This window comes from Phocoena sinus, chromosome 5, assembly GCF_008692025.1.
Source record: "Phocoena sinus isolate mPhoSin1 chromosome 5, mPhoSin1.pri, whole genome shotgun sequence".
NCBI classification, from domain to species: Eukaryota; Metazoa; Chordata; class Mammalia; order Artiodactyla; family Phocoenidae; genus Phocoena; species Phocoena sinus.
In genome coordinates, this window is record NC_045767.1 from 43,075,253 (window position 1) to 43,092,916 (window position 17,664).

The 17,664-nt window shown below is 34.9% G+C and overlaps 1 protein-coding gene across 1 annotated transcript in view; it reads left to right on the forward strand.

Moving 5' to 3' along the window:
• CPEB2 (cytoplasmic polyadenylation element binding protein 2) overlaps positions 1-17,664 on the forward strand; it is a 64,122-nt gene that overhangs the window by 44,880 nt on the left and 1,578 nt on the right. Inside the window, 7 exon segments of the mRNA XM_032632640.1 lie at positions 2,087-2,157; positions 2,159-2,258; positions 3,539-3,628; positions 8,550-8,668; positions 8,931-9,045; positions 11,010-11,191; positions 15,241-17,664. The exon segment at positions 15,241-17,664 is cut by the window's right edge and continues 1,578 nt beyond it. Coding sequence (XP_032488531.1) covers positions 2,087-2,157; positions 2,159-2,258; positions 3,539-3,628; positions 8,550-8,668; positions 8,931-9,045; positions 11,010-11,191; positions 15,241-15,468 — 905 coding nt within the window. The 3' untranslated portion in view covers positions 15,469-17,664.

The window sequence follows — 17,664 nt, forward strand, 5'->3', positions numbered from 1 at the left end:
TTTTTTCATTTCCTTGATGCTACTCTTTTTGTATTTAATTTATTATTTTTTCTATCTCTTTGTGGCAGAAACTAGGATTATTTATTTTAAGCATTTCTTATTTTCTAATATGCATTTAAAACTATAAAATTCCCTGTAAGTATGAAAATTTTCCTCTAAGTAAGTAGCTCTTGCTACATCCCACAGATTTATATTGTGATTTCATTATCAGTCAGTTTCATTCTTTTGAGGTTTAAACCTGAAAATATATCCTAGTTTCAGAGCAAAAAGGAGAAAGGTAATTTAATTTTGGTTGAAAACTGTTGTAAGTATTTTAGTCCAAATCACTTTATGATCAAACTCTACTTTTCTCAACACATATATTTTACCTTTACTGCCAGTCATTTCATGGATCATTCTTAGAAGGTATGTTTAAAGTACATGGAAAACATAATTATTAACTTGTTCTCCTTTTACTGTCATGTTGATTTGGGTTATAGGGAAGGATAATTGGAAAGGTAAAAAATAATATTTTTGTTGGTGATATATATTTAGTTAACTCCTCTTTTAAACGGGTATTTAACTCTATAACTTTTATGGCTTCTAGAAGGAAAGTGGTCATGATTTTCCAACAATGAAGATTCTTGTTAGTATGGCCAGTATGTGACATATTCCTAGCCTTTCCATTACATCCTTCGTTCAGCTGAACTTTGGTTAATAGATTTTAGACATATAGATTATAGATTTTGATAGTTATTTTACTAACTGTAGTATTTATTATAATTAGAAATATAGAATAATTCATTAATATATAATGAATATTCTTACAATATTATAGTTAAGAAAAAATTTTAAGTCATTTTGGGTCACTTGTGTGACATTGCTTATGTAGTGATTTTCTTTGTCACTGCATTTGATATTTATACTTAAGTATTGCCATGTTTGAAATAAGTATAAAATTTGGATTTGCCATTTTAATCAAAAACTAGTTAATGTGCATGTTGTTTCTCTACCTCATCTTATTCCTTTTAAAATATACAATTATTTACTTAAAGTCCAACCATAGAAAGTTGAACCAGTTATTCATAATTAATATTACTTTTGATGGCTCTTGATGAGGTTCATTTTAAGGAAAATAGTTTCATTTTGAAGAGCTTTCTTTCCATTGATCACAAAGAACATTGACGTTTTTTTCTCATTGGTCCTTATTCCTGATAGCAAAGGTATTGGGAAAGCTAAATATCCAGAGTTACTCAGTGAACGTGGGTATCTTTCAGAACATCTTACTTAAACTGAATTTGAATCTGCAGAATAATTTCTGTTTCCTATACCAAATATGATCTTTCTCCCTGATTTTGGTCTTATAAAATTAAAATTCATATTTCTAACATCTAGCTAGCTATAGTTCACAGACATGTAGCCCCTTCCTTCTCACCTCAACCCCAACTGTATGCAGGCCACAGAGTCTAGCATCAGGATTGCTGCAGAGGATTATACAGGCTGTGCCCATATGAGGGTGGGCTCAGATGGGGACTGAAGTCCTAGAGGGGGTGCCTTTTTCTGTTTTGCATATGTGCAGAAGCACATATTTACACATATGTGTGTAAATATGTGCATATTTACACATGCAGTAAATTAATTCAAGGTCTTATATGCAAGTATTACTTGGTGCTTTTGTCCTTACTGTAGTCTGCAAGTGTTTTTTTAATGTCCTCTTATCTGTTTAGTCTGTGCCATTTCTTTCTGCCACCAGTTTCTAAAAGGTTTCTCCTAAAACCTTTCTTCTAAAAGGTTACACATCCAGTCTACCCATCCCCATACATCAGATTCTTGCTGCTTTCCATAAGAAATTGAAGTGATTTAGTGTTTGTTTGTGATGTAATTGTTGTCATATGATCATGTTTATTTCTAAGTCATTCCTCAGACAACTTCTCTCTTGAATCTGGGTAATTAAACCTTTAAACTCTCTGAATTTTCCTTAATTTTTTTATGCCTACGTCGCCTTCAGTTTAAGCCTTTGAATTTGTTGTTGCTCTTTTTATGCCTGACTTTAATTTATCATTTTCTTAGATCCGAGATTCAAGTTATATTTGTTCTTATATTTTAGGTCGTTCTTCCCTCTTTCCAATAGATGATGGCTTGCTGGATGATGGTCATAATGATCAAGTTGGTGTTTTAAAATTCACCCACATGTTACTCAGCTCATCAAAATGGAGAGCGAATAGAACGTTTCTCTCGAAAAGTTTTTGTTGGTGGTCTTCCTCCAGATATTGATGAAGGTAAAATGATGATTTGGCATCTAAAAAACAAACCTGAAATATAATGTGAATGGGGATATGGAGGTTTTTTTACCTCTAGAGATTTTCAGTTAAAATGGATATCCATCTCTGTTTAAATATTTTGTCACCTGTTGAAATATAAAGATAATTGAACAAATAACTTTTTTAAGTTTGTTTCTTTAGTTTATATCTTATGCATATTATTATTGTGAGCATTTTTTGTAAATAAGATTTTCATCTAGTTTATCTCCCACTTATGTTTTTAAATATAGAACATATTTGAATACATTAAACTTTTTTATGTATTTATTTAAAACTTTGTATGACTATAACATGCATGCATGCACCACACACACAGTTGAATTAAAGGTAACCAACCACAAAACTTTACCTGTAATGCATAACAGTTAAAAATTCAATTTTTTTAAGTATAAATGTGCTTTTAGAAACACATAAAGAGGCTATAAAACCCAAGCAAATAATAAAAACAGTACATAAACAGGAAATTTAGGTTATACAAAGACTAATAAGCATATGTAAAAATTATCATGTGTAATAATAACAAAAGAAAAATAATTCAAGATTAAAAATACAGAAACTAATATTTGCAAAGCTGTGGGAAATCTGCCACTGTCATTCACAACTTACTAATAGAGAATATATTGCTACATTTTGGGAATTTTTTCAGTTGTGATTCAAATATCCACAAACTTATTCTATGTATTAATCAGTATAATAAAGTTTCCATGTGATAAAATAACCTAGAACATGTCATTGGATGTGACCTGTATGTCTTTCAGTGAAACTACCTGGCATGTATCAGACCCTAGTATATTTTAGAAATATTATAGCTTTACATGTCTTGTTTCAGCAGCCCTTTTTTCCTATTTTACTTTATCAGGCAGTAATGGATCTCTTTATGGATCTTTAACTTGATATAATGTTGGCATGTTTTTCAAGCCAGTGATATTTATGATTTGCTATACTATAAATCCATTAGTGTCCATAACATTAGTATATAAAATTTTAGAAGTCACACTGAATTGATTATTCTAGCCAATGTGCTACTTAAAAACTATTTTGATTAAAATAGCTATTAAGATTTATGTATCATTTTAGTGAGGATATTAGACATGTTTCTAGTATTTATATTCTAGTTTATCTTAGGCTATTTGGTACTTTAAATTTTTAAATCTTTAAAATAACATATAAAATATAGGAATTTTTTAGAATGAATCATTAAAACTGATTCCTAATGCATATTATTGTACTTTTTTAAGATGAAATAACTGCTAGCTTCAGAAGATTTGGGCCTTTGGTAGTAGATTGGCCTCATAAAGCAGAAAGCAAGTCCTATTTTCCACCAAAAGGTAAGAGATTTTTTTGTTAATATTTGCTAGGGAATAAGTTAGAGCTAATTTTCTCTGCCTAAAGTATCATTCTAAGTAACTTGGGTACAGACATATAATAAAGTTTCTCTGATCAGTGAAATTAAGAAATGTGTGAAGTGAAAATAAAATATAAACCTATGACTGTTTTAAGTATTGCAAGATATACATAAGTGTTCCAGATAATAGCAGATAACAAGAGAGCAGTATATACTCTGTTGGTGAATTCAGATAGAGAAGAAAATGAATGGTCAGAAAAAAACTCAACTACATAAAGAGATAAAATGTGCAGAGGATGCCTAGTTGTGTTACTTACATATTGCCAGGATACTACTGTGACTGGTCACCAGAGGACAAGAATCACAAATTGAGCGCACATTCATTTGAGCAAAGCAATGGCACAGTCAGTGGGAACAGGAAGGATCACCTCACCCGCCCAGAGTGGGGAGGGGAGGCAAGGGGAGAGAAGTGAACATGAATCCAGTCAGTCAGATTGCTAATGGCACATTCTCTGAAGTGAATAAAAGGGGAGGTTGAAAGACTAAGACTTTACTTTGAATATTATTGAAATGTAATTTTAGAAATGAAAAAACACACTATTATTCTCATGGCTGAGTAGATTTTCAAGCCTGGAAAAAAGACTCCAGTAGATCTATTGAATAATCTGATTTTGGCTCCAGGAAAGGAAACATGTTAAGAGTTATTGGCATACAAAAACTAGCTAAGGAATTCTGGTGATAAATTATATGAGCCGTCTCTACTTTTTGTCATTGAGAATTATAGAACTTCCATTAGTGGTTTATGTAGTTCCTTAGAGAAATGGAATAATGTGGTGATTTTTTTTTAATACCTTTAGATCTTATACTTACAGAATCCTTTGAACCAGAGATTCTAGATCCCAGGCCTCCATGAGAGTCTAGTTAGAGATATGGACCTGTCTCCATATACTCTAAATTTTCACATGATTTTGGAGCTTACTGGACCTGGAGGTCCTGAATCCTTGGTGTAGAGAGAAAATTAGCTCCATATTGATGTAGATGTTCATTTCTTAGCTTAGTTTTAATCTGTTGTTCAGTGTTATGATCTTGTCCTTTTATACAGTTTATTTCACTGTGTGTTCAATAAAAATGCCTGTTGGCTTCTAATGTTCCTGACTAAATTACCATCATCCCTTGTCTGGACTATTTCAGGTGTATGACTAGTCTGTCCACATTTCTGGCTATCTCCAGTTTTTCTCCCACAGCATAGCTAGAGTAATATCTGTGAAAACAATCTGATGGTGCTACTCCTTGCTTCCAGCTTAAAACCCATCAGTGGTTTCTCTTATTGTTAGGATAAAGGCAAAAATGCATTCTCCCTGCCAGCCCTCCCCATCCCGTTCCTTCTCCCAGTATTGCTTCTTGTTTCTTTCTAGCTCTGCAAACTGGCCTTGCTCTCTCCTGCCTCAGGACTTTTATGTTTGTTGTTCTCTTGACCTGAAGGCTTTCCCTGCTTCTTCATCTGTATATCTCCTACTTTTCTCAGCTTAAATATCAGTTGCTGGTGGGAAACTGTTAAGGACCCACCTAATGAGGTCAAATCCTCCTATTGTAGGCCCTTCTAGAACTGTGCCCTTTCAGAGCACTCCTCACAGTTGCAATATTACAGTTTTACAATTTTATAAATATGCTTTTATTTTATTAATGTCAGATTCTTCCATTAATCTCTCAGACTGTGTCTTTACCCATCTTTGTATTCTCAGTAATTCATGGGTTGATAGTTGCCTAATAAATGATATATACAACTATAAATACTGTAGGATAGTTTATCCTTTGACCTGAAGTAGGTGGGGGAAAGCTTCATTGAGAAATTTTGAACTAAATCTAAAAGATACTGTGCAATTTAGATAGATTAAAAAGTTGTGCGATAGAGTTCCAGACAGGAGTTGAAACATAATTTTAGAAAGGTATTAGAATTAGTTTTTGTCAAGACAGATACACATTTTCTGCATGGGCAGAAATGTAAGAAAGGTAGGTTGGCACTAATTTCATGAAACAGAATAGTTGCTGTCTTTGTTGCTGTTTGCATTATTATTGTGGTCTTTGTGGTAGTTGTTAGTTTATTTTCTCAAACTGAAAACAAGAAAAAAAAACAACAAAAAATATTAGCAGTGGCAAATTATACTATTTTGGTACATTATAGTTAGTTGTACTCATTGCCAAAGACCAATGTTCCTAAACCTTGTGCTTTCAAGCATTTTTGTCATTGATGTAATTCATCATTTTCCATGGTTTGGAAGACACTGTGTAGAAGCATTCAGTTGACAAAGCTACCTTGTAATTAAGGTAATGATATGAGACATTGGATACTGAGCCACACTTATACATACCTCTCCTTTGCAGTGAATAAGATTCACCCTATGTAAACATTAGCTTGTGCTAATAAATTCTAAAGAACTATTAGATGGTATATTTGGTACAAGTATTTTAATGTTTAACGGCTTGCCTTAGCTAGATCATAATTGACCTGCCATGTTGCTTAATTAATTTTTGTGATACATTTTTTCCATAATAATCACAAAAATTATTAAGCAGTATTAAAATATTAATATCAGAAATTACATCATAAAAACATAACATTAAAAATATTGACTTTAAAATACTATTTTAGTAAATCAGTCTTATATCCCCTCAATTATTACAAAACAATTACAGCTCTCAAAACCTTAGCTTGGGAACTTCCCTAGTGGTCCAGTGTTTAAGCCTCGGCGCTTCCAATGCAGGGGGCATGGGTTTGATCCCTGGTTGGGGAACTACGATCCCACATGCCATGTGGTGTAGCCAAAAAATTAAAAAAAAATTAAAAAATTAAAAAAACCTTAGCTTGTATCAAAATTAAAGCCTTCACATAAAGAAAACCAGTCTTTTTTTTTATTTTTTCAAGCCTATTTAAATTGTTTCTAGCAATTAAAAAGTTCTAAGATGTGGTTTTAATCTTGCATAATCATACCTTTGCAAGTTTCTATTTGTGTAGGTTGGCTTTATGGCTTATTTATGAAATCAGGTATTGTAATTTTATTAAAATGAAGTACTTTGTGTGTGTGTCACGTCAGACCTTTGTGGCACTAAAAGCCATTGTTGGCAATAAGCTGTGTTTTTTGAATTCCTAGTAAAACATGACCTCTTACTTCCCATTGTTTAATGGCACAGACATGGTTGGCCTGATTGAAGACATCTTCACATTGGGACTAGATTTCAGTGCTCTAGGTTTTGTGCATAGAAATCTTGTCAAGGAAAAGGGGTATTGTTAGGTCATTTATAGTCATCTGCTGCTGGGAATTAATCACCTAACAGTAAACTTGTAATGTAAATTTCGATGCCTTCTTTTTATAATGAACTCTGTTCTGCCTGCTAGATACATCATATTTGATTAAAAATTGACAATTGCTTGTCACAAGGAAAGGAGGAGGGGCATATTTTCAAAAGGTACAGGAATCTAAGCAAGAACTTGGATCCCAAGTGCAAACATAGTCTCCAGGCTGTTTTACAAAAAGTGTTCTGTTGCTCATCCACCTTGAGACGGACTTGTGGACACAGAGGGGGAAGGGAAGGCTGGGATGAATTGAGAGAGTAGCACTGACATACATGCACTACTGTGTGTAAAATAGATAGCTAGTGGGAAGTCGCTTTATAGCACAGGGAGATCAGCTCGGTGCTTTGTGACCATCTAGAGGGGTGGGATAGGGAGGGTGGGAGGGAGGCTCAAGAGGGAGAGGATATATGTATACATATAGTTGACTCACTTTGTTGTACAGCAGAAACTAACACAACATTGTAAAGCGATTATAATCCAATAAAGATGTAAAAAAATAAAATAAAATAAAAGTCTGACCTATCCTTAAGGAACCTGTTTCTTTTTTTAAATGAATTTATTTATTTATGGCTGCATTGGGTCTTTGTTGTTAGGTCTTCGTTGCTGCACGCGGGCTTTCTCTAGTTGTGGTGAGTGGGGGCTTCTCTTCTTTGTGGTGCGCATGCTTCTCATTGCAGTAGCTTCTCTTGTTTCGGAGCTCAGACTCTAGGCTCACGGGCTTCAGTAGTTGCAGCACATGGGCTCAGTAGTTGTGGCTCGCAGGCTCTAGAGCGAAGGCTCAGTAGTTGTGGCACATGGGCTTAGTTGCTCTGTGCCATGTGGGATCATCCCGGACCGGGGCTTGAACCCACGTTGCCTGCCTTGGCAGGCGGATTCTTAACCACTGCACCACCAGGGAAGCCTGGAACCTGTTTCATTCCAACCTCCCTAAGGGAGTTTTCTTAGTATCATTTGGAAGTTGTCAGGATGATTATGGAATTTTCCCTCTACTTATGGAAATTCCTGGGCCTTTCCACATGTGCTCTTTTCCACCTGTCCAAAAGTATGCTCTAGAACTTGTCTTACCCTGAGGGCATTTGAAGGAAACTTCAGCTCCTGCTGTGCTCAACTGGTTAATCCTGCCACAGTCTTTAAGAAGACAGTATCATAGGAGACCTTAGAGCTGATCTAGGTTTGAAATTAATCAACCAACTACTTATGTGACTGACTTTGGGCAAGTAGTTTAACCACCTGACACCTCAGGGTTTTCTTCTGTAAATTGGGAATAATGTTTCATAGACTTGTGAGAATTAAATGAAATAATTCACGTAAAGCTCTTATCACAGTATCGGATAGTAAGTGCTCTATATAAAGTAGCTAGTTATTTTACTGAGTATCTGTTTTTGTGTGTATTCCATAGGATATTATGTTCTCCTAGAGAAAGTATAATGATTGTAGTCCAACTTTATAGGTTTTTCATCTTTTTCAAAGGCATGTATTTTCTAAACCATACTGAAATTTGGGGTGAAATCACTTACCTTGACATATTGCCTCATTCTTACGGTTATTACAGGCTATGCATTCCTTCTCTTTCAAGAAGAGAGCTCAGTTCAGGCACTAATTGATGCTTGTATTGAAGAAGATGGAAAACTCTATCTGTGTGTTTCCAGCCCTACTATCAAGGACAAACCTGTAAGTAAATGCTACTCAAACTTTAAGTTACAAATGCAAGTTTTCCAAAAACAGTTTTGAAATGATCGTTAGTGAAAAAATAAATAAACTACCATTTTGAGTTCAATTTTTTAAAAATTCATATAATTTATTATATCTGGATAAAATATTAACAGTTTGTTTCCAAACCCATCTATCCAAAATTTTGAACAGTACAGTGGCACAAAGCTCATCAGCTATTAAAGGAGTGAGACCTAATACAGTAATGTCATTTTCTTCATAGGTTCAGATCCGTCCTTGGAATTTAAGTGATAGTGATTTTGTGATGGATGGTTCTCAGCCTTTGGATCCTCGAAAAACAATTTTTGTTGGAGGTGTTCCTAGGCCATTAAGGGCTGGTAAGTAGAATGTTAACAAATTTTGTTTTTTTAAAAACAATCATTTAAATATGAATTGATTAGGTACGCATTTGGTACTATTGTGTACATGTCACCACTGGGTGGGTGAAGGGCAGATTCTCCTGCTCCAATAGTTGCTTGCTACAGAATTTTGAGACAAATTCTGAGAATTGTTCTTAAGACCATTAAGGAACTGGAGAATTGGACACTCATCTATCAATATTGATAGCTAACTCCAAACAGACTCTGTAAGAAGAATCCACTCAAATACTGCATTAATGACTTCTTAAATGTAACTCTCTAAGATAATGAGAATTTGGGGTCTTTTTATGGAGGTTGATTCTGATATCTGAAGAAGAAATATGGGACTTTTTTTAAAGACACTTTAGATAAGTGAATGATAAACTTCTGTTCATCAGTAATCAGGAACCAGAGATCTACCAGAAGAGGTCATATAGGAACATAATTATAGATGTAAATGCCCGCCATACAAGCAAGTTTTATGATACTGTGTACCCTTGTGAAGTGTGTTAGCGCCTTCCATCACTGAAAGCATCCTCTTCCAGTATGGGAGGTGCATGTTAAAGAACTATTCACACATGTAAATACTTAACAGACACAGTTACTACAAAGAAAGACTAAGGGGAACAGAAAAGCATACAGCAAGGAAATGTGCTGTAGTCTGATATTTTAAAGATACTTGTATTTGAGCTGTCATATAAAGATTGAACAGAAGGAGCAGGGTTAGGTGGTAGGAGGTTGTGAAGAGTGTTTCAGACAAAGGGAACAGCATATTCAAAGATTTTCAGTGGAGGGAAGCATAGTGCCTCGGAGAGACTGAGGGAAGTCCAGAGTCACGGCCTAGGGTATAAGGAATGAGGTGACAGATACAAGAAGACATTGAAAAAGTAAATAGGAGTCAGATCATACAAGTCTAATAGCTAACTTGTTATTTATCCTCAGAGCAACTGGAAACCAATGAAGAGTTCTTAAGTAAAAGAGAGACATGATCATAGTTTCATTTTTAAAAGACCAGTTTAGTTAATGACTTGTGGAGAGGGGAGTCAAATTGAGAGTAGTTATACGTAGACCAATTTAGGAGCCTGTTATTGCAGTCCAGGAGACAAATAGTGGTGGCTTGGGTTAGTGGTAGTGGTGGTGGTGGAAGAGCCAAGTGAACAGATGTCACAGATATTTATAAGATAAATGCAAAGGCTGAATCTCAGTTTTCAGTCTTAAGCTACTAGGTAGACACTGGTACCACTAACTGAGAAGATAAAGAACACTGGAGAAAGAGCAGGTTGGAAGAAGATTGTGGTATTGATTTTGAAAGCTAGTTTGTGCCACCATTCAGAGTTCCCAAGGAGAAATTTCAGTTAAGCCATTGGTATCTGCTGTATTTTTAAGAGAATCACTCTTGCTGCTGTTTTGAAAATAAACTTGGGGCAGGAGGCAGAAACAAGGAGATAAGTCTATTGCCATGATCTAGATGAAAAAGAATGATACCTTGAAACAGGATGTTAGTGATGGAGGCAAAGAGATTGGATTCTAGATATGTCTTGGAAATCAAGTTCAGAGGATTGCATATACAGTGGGGAAAAAAGAAAATAGAAAGGATGAAGCCAAGGGTCTTGAGTTGGCAACTTCATCTTTTCCATTGCTCACTGAGTCAGCAAAAACTCACTCGAGTAGGTTTAATTGGATGGTGGAAGATCAGGAGTGCCATTTAGAACATACTGAGTGATGCAGTGTCTGTTAAATATCAATATGACTTGTCCAGTAGACAGTTGAGTTGTCCAGTTTTTCTGTGGTGAGAGCAGGTGAGCTCTAGTACACGAGAGAAAGGATTAGATTTAGAAAAGAGCATTATGCTATAGACTTTCACTTTAAAAAAAAAAGTACTTAAAAATTGTTGATTTACTGTGTTCTCTCCCATTTGATGTGAACTACTTTTCCTTTTCAAGTGGAGCTCGCTATGATCATGGACCGGCTGTATGGTGGCGTTTGTTATGCAGGAATTGATACAGATCCTGAGCTAAAATATCCAAAAGGTGCTGGTCGAGTTGCTTTCTCCAATCAGCAGAGCTATATTGCTGCCATTAGTGCTCGGTTTGTTCAGCTTCAGCACGGTGATATTGATAAACGTGTAAGTTGCATATTGGGAAATCATTTAAGTCCTATCGTGAGGTGCTGATCCAAAGCTTACTACCCTACAGAGTTAATAATGTAATTCAAAAACCGAGTGTTTATTTTTCTATATTCCTTTAGCTCTTAGAGAGTATTATATCAAAATATCCCTGAAATGTAAAATTCTTGAGCAGACTTTAAATTTTAGGTATAATACACAAAATATAAATATAATTTTAAAGGCAGTTCAAAAATTTTTATCAGCCAATAAGGTCTTAATATCCTTTAACTATAGAGGCAGAGCTTGTTTTAAAAACTTGTACTCTGGAGTCAGACTACTTGGGATCCCATTTCCACCATTTGTTCTGTAACCCTGGGCAAATGAACCCTCTTTATGCCTCTTATTCCTCACTTATAAAATGGAAAACAGTAATAGTATCTCTTTCACAGTTATTTTGAGGAGTAAGTGAATTCACATATGTAGAAGCACTTAGAACAGAGCTTGGCACTAAGTGTTACTTAAGTGTTACTTATTTTTGATTTATAAAATCTAAAATAAAAACACATTTTGTATATTTTCCTAAATATATGCAAAAATAAATATGTAAATAAAGTAAATATATGATGATTGTCCTAAACTTTAAAACATTTACTCTTTAGTAGCATTGCTTAGGTCATCACAATAAGAACTTTTAGGAAGTGTTATGGATGATAACTGTGAAAGCTACCCTATTGAATAATTTCTAATACTGATTACCATCTAAAATAAGAGAAAGGAGTGAACAAAACTTAATTGTTTCTTTACAAATCTATCTCATGCTAAAATCTGTGAATAGTTCCTGAATAATCATGTTTACATTTGTAGTACAGATGAGATATACTAAAAATATGAGGTAAATTAACTTTTTTATACCCATTACAGTAGATATAACTTGAGTGAGTACTTACCAGTGTAACAGTTTCTTAAGAAGCTTCTTCTCTGAGGCTGTACTGTTTTGGGGGCAGGGGAGCTGGTTAACTAATACCCGTAGACCATAGACTCTAGAAGTAGTCCCCAAAATTCAATTATCAAATCATACCATTTAGTAAAGACGTACAGCATAAGTTCAGTTCACATTTGCAAAGTGGCGTTTTCGTTTGCATTGTTACTAAAAATGTTGCCTCCCAATAAAGAAAGAAAAAAATTAAGTATCTAAGAAAAAGGGCTCTGCTTTTACTCAGACATGCTATGAAATTTTGTTTAACTGATTTGAACCTTAGAGTTCCTCTCATTCAGTAGTTTCCAACCTCCACTGCACATTAAAGTTACCTGAGAACTTAGGAAAACCTTGACATCTGGGTCCCACCCCCAGAGATTCTGCTGTAATTGGTCTGGGATGCAGCATGGGCAGCAGTAGTTTGTAAAGCCCCCAGGGTGATTCTGATGTCCAGCCATGCTTTAGACCAGCAGTCCCCAACCTTTTTGACACCAGGAACCGGTTTCGTGGAAGACAGTTTTTCCATGGACGGGCGTGAGGGGGTGGCGGGGGGGATACTTTAGGCGGCAGTGTGAGCGATGGAGGGGATGGTTCAGGTGGTAATGCGAGCTGGGGAGCAGCAGGTGAAGCTTCGCTCGCTCTTGCTCCCTTGCTTGCTTGCTTGCTTGCCCGCCGCGCAGCCTGGTTCCTAACAGGCCACGGACTGGTACTGGGCCACTGACGGGGGTTTGGGGGCCTCTGCTTTAGACCACTGATCTAGTCTAACCCCCTACTTTTGCAGAGAGGTGATAGGGTCACAGAGGAAGTTATTTACATATTATATAATTGTAGTGGCTTAATATGCAGAAGCAAAGGGAAAAGATTATTGCAGTGTCATGCTTCATACCCCTTTGTTTCCAAAATGATAGTGGAGGGCCAATTATTTGGGGCAAAATATTGATTCTTAAAGAGAAACCCTGGTACAAAGCAAGTGAATTGAGAAACACTTGCCTTCTTAAAAAGGCATTGAACTATCTGAGAGAAAAGTTTACTTTTTTAAGATATGTGCTACTAAGGTATGTTTTGAACTTTATTTGAAAGAATTTGAGCCTTAAATATTTTACAAGTCATTAGTTTTGCTTATACAAAAAAATCAAACCCTTAATCTTTACACCTTTCATCTCTCTAATAAGAATATAGTTATTAAACCATAAAAACAGATTAAATTTAAATTTATAGCTGATAATCCAGAGATACACAGGATACTTATTTGGAGGGAATTAAAATTGTTTATTCAACTCACCTTTTAGGCTCATGAACACTTTGAAGTTTACTTTCATCTCCCTGATAGCCATGAAGAACAATCACCACAAATGTGTAAATCATTTAAAATTTTATATGTTATTCCATGAGTAGTATAATTCACTGTGACTTCCGGTAGTTACTGAAGTGAATTGTGATATACTTCAAGTTGGCTAATTAATTATTAATCATTTTATTAGTTATGACTCCAGGTGATTGTGTATCACAGATAGCTCCTCTGAAGGGAAAAAGGGAAAATAATGGAAACTAAGAATAGTGAAGAATCAATGAAACTCCCTTTCACACATTCAAGAGCTGTTAGAGATTATTATTAATGGCAAATAGGTTTTGACTGTATTCTAAAATCATAAATTTGAAATCCAGTTTTTCATCTTTGAAGTTTTGATTTTGAGTTAAGTAGATTAGCTTCATAAAATAATATCTAGAATTTAAAAATATGCAAAAGATACAATTTAGGACAATAAAATGTCCAATATATATAAAATATGTTTATCCTAAACCTAACCATGAAATACAAATGCAAACAAAAACGTAATTTCATTACCCTTCTATCAAATGTTTGTTTTACAGTTCTTTTCATCATTCAACTAGGTTGTTCCTAGTTTGCTTTTATTGTTTTTGTTCAAAATAATGCTGAAGAAAAATACCCTTATATATTCATTTTTTGCACACATGCAAGTATTTCAGTAGAATACATTCAAAATAGAAATTGTTGGGTCATTATTCTTTACCTTGGGCAAACCAAGCCCTTTAAACGCTCAATTTTCTCTTCTCTCCTGAGAAAAGGCAGAGATCTTAGGCTGCCTGGCACTATTCAGTCAGACAAAAGTAGTAACCTTTCATTCATAAAGTTATTACAAGCCAGAAAACAAGGCTGTTGCAGCTAATAGTAGCTAATGTTAATATACAGAGTATTTGCCATGTGCCACACTATCTTCAGTGCTTTTACTTGCATAATCTAATCCTTACAGCTCTATAAAGCAGGTTCTATTGCCTTTCTCACCTCACAGATACAGAAACTGAGGTTAAAAAGTTTAGTATTCAGAGCTGACCTAAGTCTGAGGTCTTCTACTGAGTCAGGCTTTCACAGTAGGACTTTGACTTCATATTTTATAAATACACAAAAGTCTAGACATACCCTTAATAAGGTTATCCACAGTTCTGGTTTGTCTGTACCAGTTATTTACAAGCAGGGTATCGCTCTCACCTGTAGTAGAGACGCATTGCCATGATCAGTGGCTGCTGGGTTATGCCATCTCACAAGTGGCACTGGAATGAGAAAACAAAGGTGTAAATACTATTTGTCTTCCATACCCTTCTGTTTTTCACTCACAGTCACCCCCACCTCTGAAAATATTAACACACAGGTGTTTTAAAGATGTTACTTCAAGAAAGGTGAGGGTGGAGTGTTTTGCGAATCAATTAGGATTGTATAGTTTTTTTAAATTATTTTTTGTCTTTGGAAAAGAGAGTTATTTAAATACTATTCAGTTTATAGTTCTCAGAAGAAAACATATCAAAATACAATAAAATTGCCAAACTAAGAACTCATTTAATCATATGGTCAATTATGAACATGAAACATAAAAAATGATTAGTGCAAGAACAAAATGATTTAATTTTTTTTAACCTACTGTATGGTGAAGCTATTACCCAGGGAAGATGCCTGCTTTCTCAGCATTGAATGTTGTTGGTCATTTTCTCTAGAACATTGTATGAACCTTTTAAAGTATTGCTAAAGTGACTTTTGAAGCAGACTTAATGGGATATGTTTTCTCTCTTTTTCTAGGTGGAGGTAAAGCCATATGTGCTAGATGACCAGATGTGTGATGAATGCCAGGGCGCACGCTGTGGTGGAAAATTTGCTCCCTTTTTTTGTGCCAATGTCACTTGCCTGCAGTATTACTGTGAGTTTTGTTGGGCAAATATCCACTCTCGTGCAGGACGTGAGTTCCATAAGCCATTGGTAAAGGAAGGTGCTGATCGCCCACGTCAGATCCACTTCCGCTGGAACTAAGAATAGCAAACCTGCCTCTGTTTAACAAGGAAAGAAAGGGTGCATGTGGCTTACTGTGTCTGAAGATACTGACATGCAGAAGAAATAAGTGCATTCTTCTGCTTTCACCCCAGCTATCAATACATGCATCTTTATCAGCAGCCAAAACACTACAAGCCTCTTGTTTTTCACCAAAACCCTACATCTCAGGCTTACTAATTTTTGTGATATTTTCATGTTAATATAAAATGTTTTTTTGTATTTTCTCCAAGTTATTTTTATATGTAAAGTTAAAATTAGATATGAGAATGTTTTGCGTAGGGGCAAACAGTCTGCTGCTATATAGTGGGTGAAGCGTGCACTTATTTCTAAACGTGGGTTTTTAACTTCAAGATCTGCCCCAGTAATTTACCAAAGGTAGCAAAATAATAGTGAAGATGGAATATGTCTGCTACAAATGCTTATTTTTATTGTTGCTATTTTCAGTGTATACATAAACTAAAAATTAGGGTTGATTTTTTTGCTCTCCATTTTGACTTGCAAGAAATAATACCTCAAGATAATCTGATTTATTAGCTATTTTTAAACATTTTTAATCACAAGCTGTATTAGCTTTGCTGCTATATAGGTGTTATGTGTAAATGCCACCTATTAATACGGGATTGAAAACGTTAGAGACACACTGCATTGCAGATAAAATGCAGGCAGCACAATATGGCCTAAACTGCCATAGTTTTAGAATGTGAAAAAAAAAATGCATGTTTACTTACCTGTATACACCATATGCATGCACTAGAATTATTAACTAACAAGAGGTGAGGTATTGCAAATGTTCGAAAAAGCTCTCTTGAATCTAGGTAGCATGAACAAATTATAAAATTTGTTTAAAAACAAACTTGCATGCATTATTGTGACTTCAAGTTAAAAAAAATGTCCTACATGTGTACAATATGCAAATTAGTTTTAGATTAGAGAGTGCAGCCATTTTGTGATCTGGTCGGTAGTGGAATTTGATTTTATGCAGACTGGATGTAATATTTGTAATCCCTGTGCAATTTTGTGATGTGCGGTTCTAATTCATGTGCAGTGATATAGTATAGATAAAAGACTGAGTAAAAGAAAATTACTAGAATTTTAAGGAAAGTTGATTTTAGCCCCTTTGATAGTTCATGGTTAAGACATCCTTTATAAACCAAAGATGGCCAGCACACTGCTAACTGGTCACCAAATGTAAGACCCACAGGAAGCCCATATTTAAACAAAGGAACTTTATCAAAGAATGCAAAACTTTAGTAAACCTAAGTAAAGTCAAAATGGAGATGGGGAAATATACAGACGGCTAGTTGCATAAAATTCAATTTTACCTTAAAGATAATGGTGAAATCTGGCTTAAACTTGCATACATGTTTGACCTATGTATATTGGGGTCTTCTGTCTAAACTGGGGTCACTGTTGCATGGAAATTGTTGTTCTTAATGGTTAAGAATTGCTTTTTTAAAAAAAAAATTTGATGAAGGAGTTTTGGTAATGACTTTGCTTGCAGTTTTTTTGAGAAAGTGGCATGGAAACATGCAATAGTTAATGAGTTTCTTTTGGTACTGAACACTATTAGAATATCATTAGTGATATTTTTTCTCTTTAGAGCATTTTTAATGCAACTAGCCCCTATATTTTAATGTAAGAGTTACTCTGCAATCTAAGCAAAGCACCCAGCAATGGTAGATGTTTTTTTTTAAAATGCTGAAATAAGATTCTTGACTCTAAAGAGAGAAAATTACAAGGGTGTTGCCGTATTGCAGCCCCTTGGGACAATCCTTCACGTGAGCAAAGTGTTGATCTTAATACTGGTTGTCTATGGTGTGCTTTTTTGTACTGTAAAAATATGTGGTTCATGTCTAACTCTGCTGTTTTATTGTGGTTGTGGTTCAAGTTTTTAATGTTTAAAGTTGATGCTGTTTTCAGAAGAGCTTTTTACTAATTTATTTGTCAATGTTCCCTATTTGTTACTTAACCATGATCCTCCAGATTTTTGGAGTATTCTTTTCTAACCTTAACCCTGCCAACCTTGATCCATTTGACATTTGTTATGCACTATTTTTATATCTCTGTGAGAGATTTTTCCAACAGTCAGCTATTTTATGGCACACTTTTTTTGACTGATGACATCTCCTTTGCTATACCTCAATTTTTGGAATTTAGAAAAGAAATCAGTAGTTT